Here is a 15,924-nt window from a genome sequence, read left to right as displayed (position 1 = left end):
AAGACAAGTTAGAAAACTTATAACAATAATTAAATCTAGGTTATTTCTAGGTTAATTTGTGACACTGCCCATGTGAACTCAGTAGAAACTTTATTTAAAATCCAAAATTATTTCCTATTTGAAAATTAAAAGGTTTAAAATAAATGTAAAATTAAAGTTATGACAAATAAGAAAATTTACGGCAAAAAATAACTTAAAAATATTACAGATTATTCAATATTTTTAGGTTAATCTGTGATTTATTGAATTTACAAGAGACTTCAATAAAAATCAGAAATGCAATTTGAAAATTAAAATAAAGTTTTACGATTTTTTAAAATGAAAGATATGACAAATTAGAAAATGTACAACATTAAATGAATTGGAAATATTAAAGATTTTGCGATATTTCTAGGTTAATTTATGCAATTGATCTTGAGAACTCAATAGAGGCTTTATTAAAAATCCAAAATTCTTTCCAATTTTTAAATTAAAAGGTTTTAAGATTTTTTTTTTAATTAAAGTTATGACAAATTAGAAAACTTACATTATATGAATTAAAAATATTACAGATTATGCAATATTTCCATGTGAACTCAGCAGATACTTCATTACAAATCTGAAATTCTTTCCAATTTGAAAATTAAAAGAAAGTTTTAAAATTTTTAAAACTAAAGTTATGACAAATTAGAAAACTTATAACATTAATTGAATCAAAAATATTAAAGGTTATGCAATATTTCTAGGTTAATTTGTGACACTGCCCATGTGAACTCAGTAGAAACTTTATTAAAAATCCAAAATTCTTTCCTATTTGAAAATTAAAAGGTTTAAAATAAATGTAAAATTAAAGTTATGACAAATAAGAAAACTTACAGAAAAAAAATAATTTAAAAATATTACAGATTATTCAATATTTTTAGGTTAATCTGTGATTTATTGAATTTACAAGAGACTTCAATAAAAATCAGAAATGCAATTTGAAAATAAAAAGAAAGTTTTACGTTTTTTTTAATTAAAGTTATGACAAATTAGAAAACTTACATTATATGAATTAAAAATATTACAGATTATGCAATATTTCCAGTTTAATTTGTGACACTGCCCATGTGAACTCAGCAGATACTTCATTACAAATCTGAAATTCTTTCCAATTTGAACATTAAAAGAAAGTTTTAATTTTTTTAACTAAAGTTATGACAAATTAGAAAACTTATAACAATAATTAAATAAAAAATATTAAAGATTATGCAACTTTTTCACTGTCCATGTAAACTCAGTAATGCCTTCATTAAAAATTAAAAATTCTTTCCAATTTGAAAATTAAAAGGTTTTAAGTTTTTTAAATTAAAGTTATGATAAATTAGGAAACAATAAATGAATTTAAAAAATTAAAGATTATGCAATATACCTAGGTTAATTTATGACACTGATGTTGAGAACTCAATAGAGACTTCATTAAAAATGCAGGATACTTTCACATTTAAAAATGAAAAAGTTGTATGATTTTTAAAATTAAAGTAAAGACAAATAAGAAAACTTATGACATTATAAATGAATTACAAATATTACAAAATTATGCAATATTTCCAGGCAACGTTGTGACACTGACATGAACTTGATAGAGACTTTATTAAAAATCTGGGGGGGGGGGGGGGGGAGAAAAAGAAAGAACGTTTTAAGATTTTTCAAAATTAAAGTTAACGCAAATAGAAAACCTATGACATTAAATTAATTAAAAATATTAAAGATGCAATATTTCTAGGTAATTTGTGACACTGATCTTGTGAACTTATAAGAAACTCCACTAAAAGTCTAAAAGTTATGACAGATAATAAAACTTATGACAATAAATAATTAAAATATTAAAGATTCTGCAATATTTCAAGGTTAATTTTCTGATGATGACCATGTGAACCTAATAAAAACTCACTTGAAAAGCTAGTATATTTTTTACATTTAAACATAAAAAGAACCTTTTAAGATTATTTAAATTAAAGTTCTAACAAATAAAAAAACATATGATATAAAAGTTAAAATCAAACCGAATATTAAATGGCATTTGGAAATTAATTAAATTAAAGTAGGACCTTAAATGATTCTTAGTGGATTCTAACCCAAACTGGACCCAAGTTTTTTCGAAACAGGAATTGAATGAGACAGAAGCAGAACCAGTGACCATTGACTGGTTCTGATGTTTTAGTCATCACAAAACACAATCCACAGTTTGTTCTGTTTCTCCACCCTGGCATAGAGCACTGTTAGAACAACTCTTTCTTATGCTAAACGCTAACTCCAGCAAAACAGACTCTTAATCACCACCATTTCCTACATTTGCACAAACCCTCAAAAGACTGAAGCATTAGAGAACAAATGCCACCAAACATAAAAGACCTTAAAATGATCGCTAAGACCATTCGCTTGACGACATAATGCTGTATTGTTGATACATACTATAACAGGCATTGAAAGAGATGGATGTCAATTGACTAATTTTTTACATATGTAAAATCAATTTATAATTTACAATACCTAGTTTTGGAAGAGTTATATTTCTTTTGTTTAGTTAGAATTGATGTATATATTTAAACTCCCAACAAAGTGCAATACATCATGGCAATATTCTTGTGAATTTAGTAATTGTTTAGTCATTATACCATGATATTATACCACAGTTCTTTATTGTATTGGCTAAATTATATCTTCCTGTTCATTAAAACATTAATAAATTAAAGCTGCAAGCAGCGATGAAAGGGCCCTCGTATCCGGGCTCACTGCCGACCGTTGGCTTTAGGAAAACAGCGAACGGTGGGCAGTATGCTTTTAATATAGTAAATATAGGAGGAATATGTCAAAGTCATTTAAATGTGCCAAACTTCCTGCTGCCAGCTGGTGGCGCTATGCCTATAACTGATTATTGGCATGTAGATGTGTTCAGGCCAGCACTTTTATCAAACATATGAAGTTTGGTGCAAATTGAACTTGGTATGTTTGGGGCAGATCGGACATTGTATGCCTGAGTTATAACAACTTCCGGGTTTATGGCGGAACATCGAAATTTGCCAGGCAGCCAGAGACACGCCCTCTAAAGAAAACTAGATCCTCGCAATTTAACGTCACAAAGGGCTTTAGATTAGACTCACCAAATTTGGTGTTGATCAGAATAAATCTCTAGGAGGAGGAGTTCAAATGCGACGCCTGAAAATGGCAAAAATGACACAAAATCTGCTGAGAAAATTAAAAATAACCAACTTCCTGTTAGGTTTCCGATTTTTCTCCAAGAGGCTTTTTTGTAGGTATTGGTGTGTTACATGTGTGTACTGATTTTTGTCCATGTAGGTATAAAGTGTAGCTCAAATCGCACACCGCTGTACGTGTAAAGGTGGCGCTATCGAGCTATTTAGCCACACCCACTTCTGAAACCCATATCAGACATACATTTTCACCAGTTCTGATGTGTGCAAAGTTTCATGAGTTCTCAAGCATGTTTAGGCCTTCAAAAATGCTATTTATTTTGGAGAATAATAATAATAAACAGAGCAATTCCAATAGGGTCTTCGCACCGCCGGTGCTCTGGCCCTATTGAGCTATTAATGTATAATAAATGTGTTATAACAACCCTTTTAACACAAAGTGCATTTCTCCCTACTGATCAATGGCAAATGAACCTAAAGCTTGTTTTAACTGTTATTTTTAGTGGATGCAATAAAGAAGATTAAAACACTTGTTCGTGAAGCAGAGTTGGCTTTTTTACGAGCTAAAAGCCCTCACAAGCTGTGAATGTATTGATTGGGAATATAAGGTAGTCTGTGTGGGTCTTATACTCAAACTCATCTATACAAAGTGAAAAAGAGCATCTAAAATCCCTTACACCTCACGGTCTCTCTTGAGATTAACATTGAGAGGCCTAAACCTGGAGAAAACGGCAGAAGACATTAGCCAAACACACGTTCAGCTTTCTTTCCATTACCAAGGTGTGATGGCCAGGTTTCATTTGCTTCACCTGAAACTGGTCAGTATGTTTCACACATGGCGCGTGGCTCTCCGCACTCCTCTGAGATTACACACACATCGCTGCAGGACTAGCATATAGCTTTGCTAAACCTAATCAACCGGTAGAACATTGATATTACCACCGATGATAATTACTATCAGATATTTTCAGAGCGGCTTAATACTGGAATATATGGTTTGTGGTTGGTTGGTGAAAATTACTAAGTGACTTAAATAATTCAACTACATATTATTTTTATAAATACATATTACATTTTATTTTGCGAACTTGTGTTTTACAAAAATATTATTGAAACTGAATCTAGCATTTTCAGTCAATTTCACAGCAATATGAGGAGTAAAACAATAAACACAAGTGCTAATAATACAACTTTTCTGACATCTTTCAGAAAAGTACAAGCTAGAACGGAGAGGAATTTAGGAAAAGTGAAAGCATAGAGTAAGACTTTTATTTGTGTACATTTACATTTAGACATTTAGCAGACGCTTTTATCCAAATGAAGACAATGGAAGCAATCAAAATCAAGAAAAGAGCAATACTATGTAAGTGCTATGACAAGTCTCAGATTAGCTTAATGCAGTGTACGTAGCAAGGTTTTTTTTTTTTACTTATATAGTAAATAAAAGAAAACGGATGGAATAGAAAAAGAATAGAGCAAGCTAGTATTTTTTGTCAATTATATAATGAATAAAAAGAAAAATAGATACGTTTTTTTAAGAATAGAATTAGAATAGAGGGTGCTTTTAGCCGATTCTTGAAGATGGCTAAGGACTCAGCTGCTCGGATTGAGTTGGGCAGGTCACTCCACCAAGAGGGAACATTTAAGGTAAAAGTCTGTGAAAGTGATTTTGTGCCTCTTTGGGATGCAATTATACGCCGTTCCCTTGCAGAATGCGAGTTTCTAGAGGGCACATAAGTTTGAAGTAATGAATTTAGGTAAAGGGGTGCAGAGCCAGTGGTGGTTTTGTAGGCAAACATTAATGCCTTGAATTTTAATGCGAGCAGATATTGGTAGCCAGTGCAAATTGATGAAGAGAGGTGTGATGTGCGTTCTTTTTGGCTTGTTGAAAATTAATCTTGCAGCCGCATTCTGGATCAATTGTAAATATTACACGCCTCGGGTCTCAAGCGACCCTATACACTTTTTACAAAAAAATAATCAGAAAACAAATTTTTACAATGAATAGATTGAGGAATACTAAGAAAGTTGATGTCAAACTTGAAAAAAAAAATAAAGGAGGGAGAGGGTAGTAAACGATGTCCCGGGTCACTAAAGACTCAAGGTATGCATTTAAGGGTTAAGCAATAGTCGAGTTAAATAACCCAGAAGACATTTAAACAACACAATCATATTTCATATTGTCATTCATATATTTCTCCCAGCACTGGGTTGTTTTAGTATTTTCTCCTAAACCAGCATTTTTTAGAGTGTATGTTTTCTCATGCAGTCAGTTTGGAAGAAACAAGCTTATCATAAGCTAGCGTGTGAAGAGCTAATATGCTGTCATTTGAAACAAGTCAGTCGTTGAAACAAACACCAGCCTCCATTTTAAAGTCAGGCATGTGAGACAAGAACTCGCCAGCTTATTAACACCTGCGAGGTGCTTATACGCTTGGAAATCAGACACATTAGACCGGTTTAATTATGGTAAGAACTGCTGACGGTTTGTAACATTTCCGTAGCACTTTATTGTAAAATAAAACTGTAAAATACTTTGTATTTGTATTATAGCAATTACAACTGGATAATAACTTAGTACTAACTCTGAACCCACATCCAGCATGTAGCTACCATATACTACCAGTACTTTGTGGATAAGTACATACAGTAAAAAATATCCGATATCTCCCAAAGCTTACAATACACTCTTAAAAATAAAGGTGATTCATGATGCCGTAGAAGAACCTTTTTTGTCTAAATGTTTCTATTAAGAACCTTAAACATCTGAAGAACCTTTGTGCTTCACAAAAGGTTCTTTGTGGTGGAAGAGGGTTCTTCAGATTATAAAAAGGTAAGAAGAGATGGTTCTTTAAAGAACCTTTGACTGAATGGTTCGTTGTGGAGCCAAAAATGGTTCTTCTATGGCATCGCACCTTCATTTTTAGTTTAATTTCAGCTTCTTTTTTTTAACCAATGCCAAGGTAGTGGCAAACTTGAGTCGCAAAAGGTCAAACTTTTACCTCACTGACGTTTCCCTAACCTTCTGAATCTGTGAAGCCCATCATAAAATGATCCATATTCCCTTTGATCAGGTTAAAACATCATTAATGTGTAACTGAAAACACATGGCTGCTCTTTAGAGGAAACGTATGGTTACGTGAAGTGTTGTATCTAAACGTAACAGGAGGTTCCCTCCTGTAGACCCCACAGGGATCAAGAGTGTCCCGCTGGGACGCGCCTCACTCACGCTGGGCTTGGTGTGTTTGCTTTGGGACTCCAGCAGCTGATCTCAAACCAGTTTGGCTGCTGCTTTTTAGCACGGGGTGACAGTTCGGGTGAGAGAAAAGGATGGAAAGGTCAGGAAGGACGAACTAAGGAAGTTGCAATGTCATGGCCAAGATTAGATTGCCACACATGCTTTTTTCCACCGTTTTGCCTCATGAGAATGACAGAACGTGCTCTTCTAGTCAATCGCAGAATATCCCATGGGTGTTTATTTATCTGAGAGTCTAAGTCTTTCAAATTGCAAGACAGTGAAATACAGGAAATGCTGGAAGGAATCAAACGTTGTCACTCGGTCAGACACTTAGCATGTCTTAAATCTCTTCTTCCTCCGGCTTCCTCATCTCTGCATCCATCGCGTATCGCAGACGCTTAAGTCAGGAGGTGTTAGCCGCCTCTGCCATTTGCTGCGTTTTGTGTGGACGTATCGTCACTCAATAGCTTAACAGCTGCCAATACACAGGCGCTGCAGGCTGGGATCAGACGGCTGTGGGGTCTATAAAGAGCTATGGGCCGACGAGAAATCTCACACCTTTCCCTGCATTAGCCATGCAATCTTCTCTTTTGATGCTCTAACTGGCCACTTTAAGTGCTCAGGTACGGGCCGTCAGGGGGGACGACGAGGACGTTAAACTGGATGATTTTCAGATGATGTGTGTTTGCATGCATGCTCAAATGGTGGAAAACTTTCGAAAATGGGTTTAGAAAGTGCAGAAATGCAATAAGGCTAGAGTAAATGAATGCAACAATTATACTAAACAGGCATTGGAGACCAAGTGTGAATTTTACAGGATTCTCCCACTGCTTGTTCCATGCATTTCCATGATTTTTATTTGTTTGTTCATGCATTTAAAAAATGTTTAAACCCAAACTTGGGTCAAATATGGATAAACTCAGCTGTTAGGTTTAAAATGTAATTTAAACATTTAATCCAACGGCTGGGTTTGTTTATATTTTTGAAACAACCTAGCATTTTTTAAGAGTGTGATAGGGTCCTTTGGTTTTTTAGAACCACAAATTGCACTCAAAAAAGACGTTTTCAATTTCTTTTTTGTTTGTTTGTTTTTGTTTTGTTGTTGTGTGGTTTTTTTTTTTGGAATAAAACATAAATAGGAAAACTTAGGATTTAACTACGTCTGGTTTTAAAAAAATCTTTTATAAACTTCCTTCATATTTCTAGCCATTTTCATGATGTTGGGAAAACTATATATATATATATATATATATATATATATATATATATATATATATTTGCTTTTCATTTTATTGTAGCTAAAACAGTAGAGCATGACGCTAGCAACACCAAGGTCCTAGGTTTGATTCCCAAAAGCATGTAAATTTCCAGCACTTTTCCTGGGAATTTTTAAAATTAATTAGTTTAATCTTAGTAGTTCCAAAGGCCTATGTCTGTCCAAGTTCAATTACCTACTGCAGTGTTATTTTAGTATTATTTATATACTATTTTATAGTATGTATTGTAATATTTGTGTGTGTGTATATGTATATATATATATATATATATATATATATATATATATATATATATATATATATATATATATAAGTTTTCACTTTTACCCTTTTTTGTTTGTTTGTTTAGTTTTTTTTTTGTTTTTTTTTTTTTACATATGTGACCCTGGACCACAAAACCAGTCATAAGGTAAAATTTTACAAAACTGAGAAGTAAGCTCATGAAAGTTCAATAAATAAGCTTTCTATTGATGTATGGTTTGTTAGGATAGGACAATATTTGGCCGAGATACATCTATTTGAAAATCTGGAATCTGAGGGTGCAAAAAAGTCAAAATACTGAGAAAATCACCTTTAAAGTTGTTCAAATTAAGCTCTTAACAATGCATATTACTAATCAAAAATTACATTTTGATATATTTATCGTAGGAATTTCACAAAAAATCTTAATGGAACATGATCTTTACTTACTTTCCTAATGATTTTTGGCATAAAAGAAAAATCAATAATTTTGACCCATACCATGTATTTTTGGCTATTGCTACAAATATTGCTCATTGCGTTCTAAACTGCCGTTAGGCAGTGAAGCCACCGGAAGTGTTCGATCCGCCATCTTACTATTCCCTACCTAAAATCACCCGATTTGAAGCGTATCTTTCACACAGGATTAGTTTTCAGGATATGTGTATGCAAATAAATTTTTACTTAAGATGTTTTCTGGAATGTTTATGGTCTTTTCGGGCTGGATAATCCTAATCGTTTAGGTGGATGCGTCAGCTGCGCACTTGCAGAAACAGGTAACTGATCCAACACAAAATATACTTCTTTATGTACCTAATTATGCAGGAAATAATAAACATAACCATATACCTGGTATTCGTATCTGAAATTGATTCGATTATACAGTAAATAATACAAGTCTCTGTTACTATATTGCTCGTTGTATTGAAATTCAAATCTTTGAAATAAAGCTTCATGTCTTTAAGTCTGTACCATTTGTAGTCAGCGGTATATTCTCCGAGTCATGGTGTGTATTTTTAATGTGCCTGATTGAGCAACAACTATTTCAGACTCCGTCCACACGAAGCCGGTGCGTTCCCTATCCGATCATTTTTTCCCTCGTTCTAAAAAAAAAATTCCGTAAACAGGAAACCACTGAAAACGGTGTAGTATATATGCCAGACCAGTGTGGGGTGCTGTAATTCTGCCATAGAGATACGCTATACACGGAGAAGAAGACTTTGAGCATGCGCATAACCTTGCTCGCTGTATACGAACTAAGAAGAAGAAGACGAAGATGCGAACATTATCGCTTGTTGCTCATAACAGTTGCATAGAAGCAATAGATTTTGCTGTAATAAAGCTAGTAGGCTTAGTAGCAACACGAACACAATCATGTAGTCCGCCATTATTGTTGTTGCTGTTACGTGTGACGCAGCCGACACGTGATGTGATGACATCATCGTTTCACAAAATATACAGATTGGCTGTACACACGAAACCGCGAGGGTGTCGTTTTCAGATTTATCCACTTTGGGACCCGGTTTCAAAAAATAGCGGATTCAGTCTCCTAAAACGCCGGATCCGTGTGGATGAAACGCCAATACGATAAAAAATTTATACGTATACAGCGAAACGCGTCTCCGTGTGGACAGACCCTCAGACTCTTCAGATCAGCAAATTCTGTAATAATTTACTAACATTACCGTTTCCATCTGAGTAAAATGCTGTGTATGTTGAATTAATTATTAATTTAACGAACAAATCATTACCAGCTTAAATAAATGAATACTGTTAAGTATTGTTGAAACATGCAGTTAGTCTACTGTACGAATATAAACAACAAAATGACATAAACCGTGAATAACTGTACTAAGATCGTCCGATGTTTATGTTTATCTGATGTAACGTTACGTGACTGTAATGTAGGCTATATGAACGTACATTTTTAATAAGCAGAGGGAATTCCCAACATTAAACAAATAATCGTTTACATGCTTAGGACGTTTGCATTGTGAAAATGTACAGTGAGACTTCAGATATAAAAACGTTGACTTGTTATGCGATGTTTTCTCAATAAAATCTTATAATTTCCTATTCATTCAATAGAATGTATGCGAATACTAGGGAATACTAATATGGCGGCGCGGTGGCTTCACTTTTATGACGTCATGAGCAATCCAGTTCTCTATTATAGACAAAGTCCCTTTAAGGGTATTCTATAGTCTTTGTTATAGATCAGTGCTTAAGACTGGTTTTGTGGTCCAGGGTCACATATTTTTTTTATTAATAGTAGTTCAATTACCCACTGCAGTATTATTTTAGTATTATTTATATACTTTGTATAGTATGTGTTGTTTCTTATGTTTATTATTATTATATTTTATATTTTCATTTTTAGTATGTTTTGTTTTGTTTTATTAATAGTAGCAATAAATAAAAATAGTATGCCATTTTTATTATTTTTATTCCTGTTATTTACTATTTGTCTTGATATTTTAGTATTCAAACTTAAATTAGGTGCCATAGCTAAATTTCTAATGTTTAAGTTTGTAAGTTAAATTTTTAATCCAGTATTTATATTTAATTCTATTAAAATTTTATAAAAAAGTGTGTGTGTTTTAGTATTTGATATTTTTAGTTATTTAAATGGCATTTCATTCCAGTTTATTTAGAATTAAAATGCCATCAACAGGTCTGGACATGTTTGACAACACTTGAGCTTTTATTACAAAAAACAGCCCCGGGCCGTCTATGATTGGCTCATTCACTTGAACTAAAGGCCAATTTCCTTACAGCTTCCCTAAACTGGCTCAACCGATGACCCAACCTAACTACAGAACTACATATTGACCTTAATATAGATCAAAGTCCTAATATACATTATGACTCATAAGTATTCAGTCAGATAGAGGCCAGCAGACGCACACAGGAGGCAAACAATCACCACCTACCCCCACATCCCCTAAAAATAAAAAGATCTGACACACATTTGGTCCCGTATGTAAGAAAACAAACCCTCAGTGTAGTGTGCCTGACAAAGGGACTAAATGACACATTGGCAGCACTTCATAAGAAACCTCTGGGAGCTGCTAATGGGTCTTAATGGCCTTCCTCAAGTCTAAGGGCTTCACACCAGCCTGGACTCAGCCTTTGACATGGCCTGGCTAAGGGAGACGGGTGGTCTTCGGCCCAAGAGGATTACAGGACGACTTTGAGGAGATAATGTCAAAAAGTGGAGAGATTTTATAGAGAGAAACAAACAAACAGACAACGAAGATCAGGTAAAAATGTTGTAAGTGTATTTTTGGTTTTGTGATATCATCAATGCAGCAAGTCAGAAATATCAACCTTCTCAGAAAAAAAAGCCTGAGGACAGTAATACCCCATTACATCTCCAAAGAGCACAGAAAACCTCCCGTCTCTAGAGACCAGAGGATATATCCACCTCTGCCGCCGCCTTACATTCTCAACACAAGCATAGAGACAGCATACAAAAGACAACAACAAACAAAATATTATTTTACAAAGAGGAAAAAATAGAAACATCTCTTTATCTGTTTACAGGTAGTTTGGTCACACATGCTCGTTGCATCGAAACACCTCATCCCTTCAAAGTCTTTTCGTCTTATATTGAAAAAATCTGCACTCGAAAAAATACTGGTAACTATTTATCCGTCTACAAGTAGAAAACGTTCGGTAAAAAACATTCCTCCGTCTAAATTTTTCTGGAAATAATCCGGTGGGGGGAAAACACGACCAGCACCACCTTTGAGCGACGTCTACAGACACGTCACGAGAAAAGAAAATCACAAATGTCTAGTCAGACATGCTCTTAATGCTCCAAGAGAAAGCAGTGCTACTCCAAATTGAAACAAAATCCCACAAGTCAAGAACATAACTTCAATATAACTAACGTCTGGGCACTTTTTTTATAAAGCCAAAAATAAGGGATCAGCACCATTTTTAGGCCTTTTCATCAGACATTTTGGTATTACCCATCATATTCTTAACAACTTGTCATCAAAGAGATGTTTGGCAAGATGTTCATGCTGCTCTTTCAATAAAATGGATGGGAATAATGACCAAAGGCTCCAAAAAAGAGTAAAATGCACCATAAAAGTGGCCAATATGGCTTGAGCACCATATTTCAAGACTTCAGAAGCCATTTAATAGGCTTAAGTGAAAGAACAAACCAAAATTTCACTCATTATTCACTGAAAATCTGGTGTTTCCAGGTCTTGACATATTAATACAGCACACAAATGAGATTTGAAAGCTGCAGCAGAACTTAAATTACTTAAATTTCGATCTGTGAAAAGGTACCAAACGAGTATAGTGTATAAATTTTGGTGCGTTTTGTCATTTTTGGAGCCTTACTGCCACTGGTCTCCATTCACTTTCACTGTATGGAAAAGAGCAGCATGAACATTCAATTAAATTTCTTCCTTTGAGTTCCACAGAAACATGTAAGTCACATGTGTTTAGAACAAATGTACTGCCATTTTGGCAAACTTTCCATTTAACCATTTAAAGATGTTTTTTAAAAAGCCCAAAATAAGTGATCAGCACCAATTTTCACCATTTGTGATTCAGACATCTTGGCATAATCCTAGAAAAAATACAAATAAAAAAAGTTTGTGCCTTCATATTCTAACCATCTTGTCATCAAAAAGATGATGTTTGGCAAGATGTTCATGCTCATCTTTTCAATATAATGGATGTGAATAGTGACCAAAGGCTATAAAAAAAGAGCAAAATGTACCATAAAAGTGGCATATATGGCTTGAGCACCATATTTCAAGACTTCAGAAGCCAACTGGTAGTCTTAAGTGAAAGAACAAACCGAAAATGTCACTCATTATTCTCTGAAAATCTGGTGTTTCCAGGTCTTGACATACTAATATCATACACAAATGAGATTTGAGAGCTGCAGCAGAACTCAAGACTTACATTTCAGTTTGCTCCTCATGCAAAGCATTGCTGGTTTCCATTCACTTTCATTGTATGGAAAAGAGCAGCATGAACATTCTACTAAATTTCTTATTTTGTGTCCTACTGAAAAAAGTCTTATGGGTTTAGAACAATATAAGCGTAGTAAATGATTTTTTGGGTGAACTTTCCATTTAAAGATGTTTTTAAAAAGCCAAAAATAAGGGATCAGGCCTTTTTAGGCCTTTTTCATCTGTGATTCAGACATCTTGGCAGTAAGTTTCTGTCTTCACATTCTTACCATCTTGTCATCAAAAAGGAGATGTTTGGCAGGATGTCCATGCTGCTCTTCACCATACACTGAAAGTGAATGGTGATCAAAAAAGCACTATAAAAGAAGTCCAATATGGCTTGAGAGCCATATTTGTAGACTTCAGAAGCCATTTAATAGTCTTAAGTCAAAGAACAAACCAAAATGTCACTTATTATTCACTGAAAATCAGTTTTTTCCAGGTCTTGACATACTAATATTACACACAAATTAGATTTGAGCGCTGCAGCAGAACTTAAATGACTTAAATTTCAGTCTGTTCCTCATGCAAAAGCATGAAATGACTTAGAATATAGTGCACAAGTCATATTAAACAACTTTTTGGTGTTTTTTTTTTTTTGTCATATCTGGAGCTTGGCAGCTCCTGGTCTCCATTCACTTTCATTGTATTCTACTAAATTTCTTCTTTTTTGTTTCACAGAAAAAAAGTCATTGGTTTGATACAATATAACTGTAGTAAATGATAAAAGACCTGTCATTTTTTGGGGGGAACTTTCCATTTAACCATTTAAAGATGTTTTTAAAAAGCCAAAAATAAGTGATCAGCACCAATTTTCACCATTTGTGATTCAGACATCTTGGCATAATCCTAGAAAAAAATAAAAATAACAAATTAACTTGTGTAGCTAGTTAAATCACATTCATATTTCAATTGTGATATGAATAATAGTCACGTCTTCTCAGTGCTGGTGACGCAGCGCTCTCAGTTGCTACTATGATCCTCAAATGGAAATGTAATAAAACTACTTGACGTGAAATTATGTCAAAAATGTGAGACATGAACAGGAATAAACCTAAAATGAAACTTGTGGTGGCTTAAATACTCCAAAGTTTGATCATTTCACAACCAATAGAAAAAAGATCTAAATTGAAATCTCGTGGTGCTGTGAAGAATCCTAAATTTGTAGAAGTCCCCTTTAAAAAGCCAGTAGCTAAAGCATGGACGACCGATCAAACATGATGCCCCATGCATGCTGTTTGTGTAGGCAGCAGAGCTCTGAAAAAAGCACACGTACAAATACATATGCAGGAAAACAGAGATACACGTCCACGCGGCTGGAAAAAACGGTCACGTTTGCATGCTGACGTCTTGAGGGGAAATTCCACGTTTGGTCGCAATGCCATTGAAACTTGGTAGTGATATGAATCGTGTTTATTTTACACCGATGACCTGACCAAACGTCAAGCGCAATTTACTTCTTCTCAAATATGTAAACAACGTCACGATGGATTTAATGCCCAAGAAACTCTGAGTGAGTAAATTGCATTACACAAACTGCCAACATCACATAGTCCATCCTCTAGGAAATGATTTTGTACTGACTTTTCATGATTCCACTGTGTGAGCGTCGATTTGAGTAAGAATGGCACTTTGCAGGATCGTACGCGACAATAAAAAGAACGGAGCGACATAGAAACCCAGTCCATGCTTAGCAGCAGAGGCGCAGAACCAACAGGACAACAAGTGCCAGGGTAGGAAAAAAGCCCTTTCGCTGAAAAAAACGTGCATACAGCGGAGAAAACGCGATATAGAAAAACGAAGACAAAAACGTCAACGATTAGCTGCAGCTACACATTTAAAAAAGGAGATTTCACTTCAGAGCTCGGATTGAGAGTTCTGCAGAAGTGCGACTCGAAGCTTGACCCTTCAAATGTCCATGTAGTCGTCTTCCTCATCCGACTCGCTTTCAAGAGAGGATTCCTGACTTGACGTCTCTTGCACTTCTAAAGCGGGCTGAGCCAGAGTGTCTTTCTTCACGTTAGCTGCCGACTGAGAGGACAGGATCACATTCTGACGGGAAAACCAGAAAAAGAGAACATCTGATATACAGCGGACCCAAAAACACATTTAAAATGCCACATTTAAACGTGTTCATACATGTTTTGTGTCTTTGTCGATCTGTTGATGTGTCAATATTACAAAGAGTTGGGATCAGTGATATAAAAATACCAACCTTAAGTTTCTGTTTGGTCTCCTCAGAGATGCTACCTTTCGGGGAGAGCAGGGTGGGCGTAGGGGGCGTGACTGTTATCTCAGGGGGGAATTTAGTGACTGTGGAGGGGATCACCAGTTTGGGCATGTTGGGAGGAATTCTGGATCGGATGCGACTCGCATCTCCCTGCTTTGACTGGTCAATGTCTGTAAACAATCATTGACAAAAATAAATAAATTCTTAGATGACTTAAAAATGATAAAAATGTGGATAACTAAGGTAGAGAATGGGTAGGTGTTATGGAATTATTTTAATTATAAAATAACATCACTAAATATCAAATGTGCATAATTTTATATATACATAAAACTGATTTAACATTTTTTTTAAAGAAGTTGTGAAATATTATTGCAATTTAAAATACCAGTTTTCTATTTTAAAGTGCTTTAGAATATAATTTATTCCTGTGACGCAAAGCTGAATTTTCAGCATCATTACTCCAGTCGTCAGTGTCCCATGATCCTTCAGAAATCATTCTAATATGCTTATCTGCTGCTCAAGAAGAAACATTTATTATTATTATTATTATTATTATTATTATTATTATTATCATCAGTGTTGATAACAGTTGTGCTGCTTCAAATTTTTGAGGAAACTGAAACTTCCAGGATCCTTAAAGTGAATATAAAGTTTACAAGAGCAGCATTCTGTAACCCTATAAATGTCTTTGCTGTCACTTTTGATCAAGTTAAATGACAAAAATGTAGATAATTTACTCACCCCCTTGTCATCCAAGATGTTTATGTCTTTCTTTCTTCGG

At 34.5% G+C, this 15,924-nt stretch overlaps 1 protein-coding gene across 1 annotated transcript in view; it reads right to left on the bottom strand.

The window, feature by feature from the left end:
- Window positions 1-11,187: 11,187 nt before the first annotated feature.
- Window positions 11,188-15,924, bottom strand: part of cabin1 (calcineurin binding protein 1) — a 140,493-nt gene continuing 135,756 nt past the window's right edge. Inside the window, exons 36-37 of the mRNA XM_073819143.1 lie at window positions 15,126-15,310; window positions 11,188-14,962 (exon numbers count right to left, since the gene is read on the bottom strand). Coding sequence (XP_073675244.1) covers window positions 14,819-14,962; window positions 15,126-15,310 — 329 coding nt within the window. The 3' untranslated portion in view covers window positions 11,188-14,818. The remainder of the gene's footprint in view (window positions 14,963-15,125; window positions 15,311-15,924) is intronic.

The sequence above is a fragment of the Garra rufa genome, chromosome 15 (assembly GCF_049309525.1).
Source record: "Garra rufa chromosome 15, GarRuf1.0, whole genome shotgun sequence".
NCBI lineage: Eukaryota > Metazoa > Chordata > Actinopteri > Cypriniformes > Cyprinidae > Garra > Garra rufa.
Note: the sequence above shows the minus strand (reverse complement) of the source record. Positions and strands in the feature narration are given on the sequence as shown.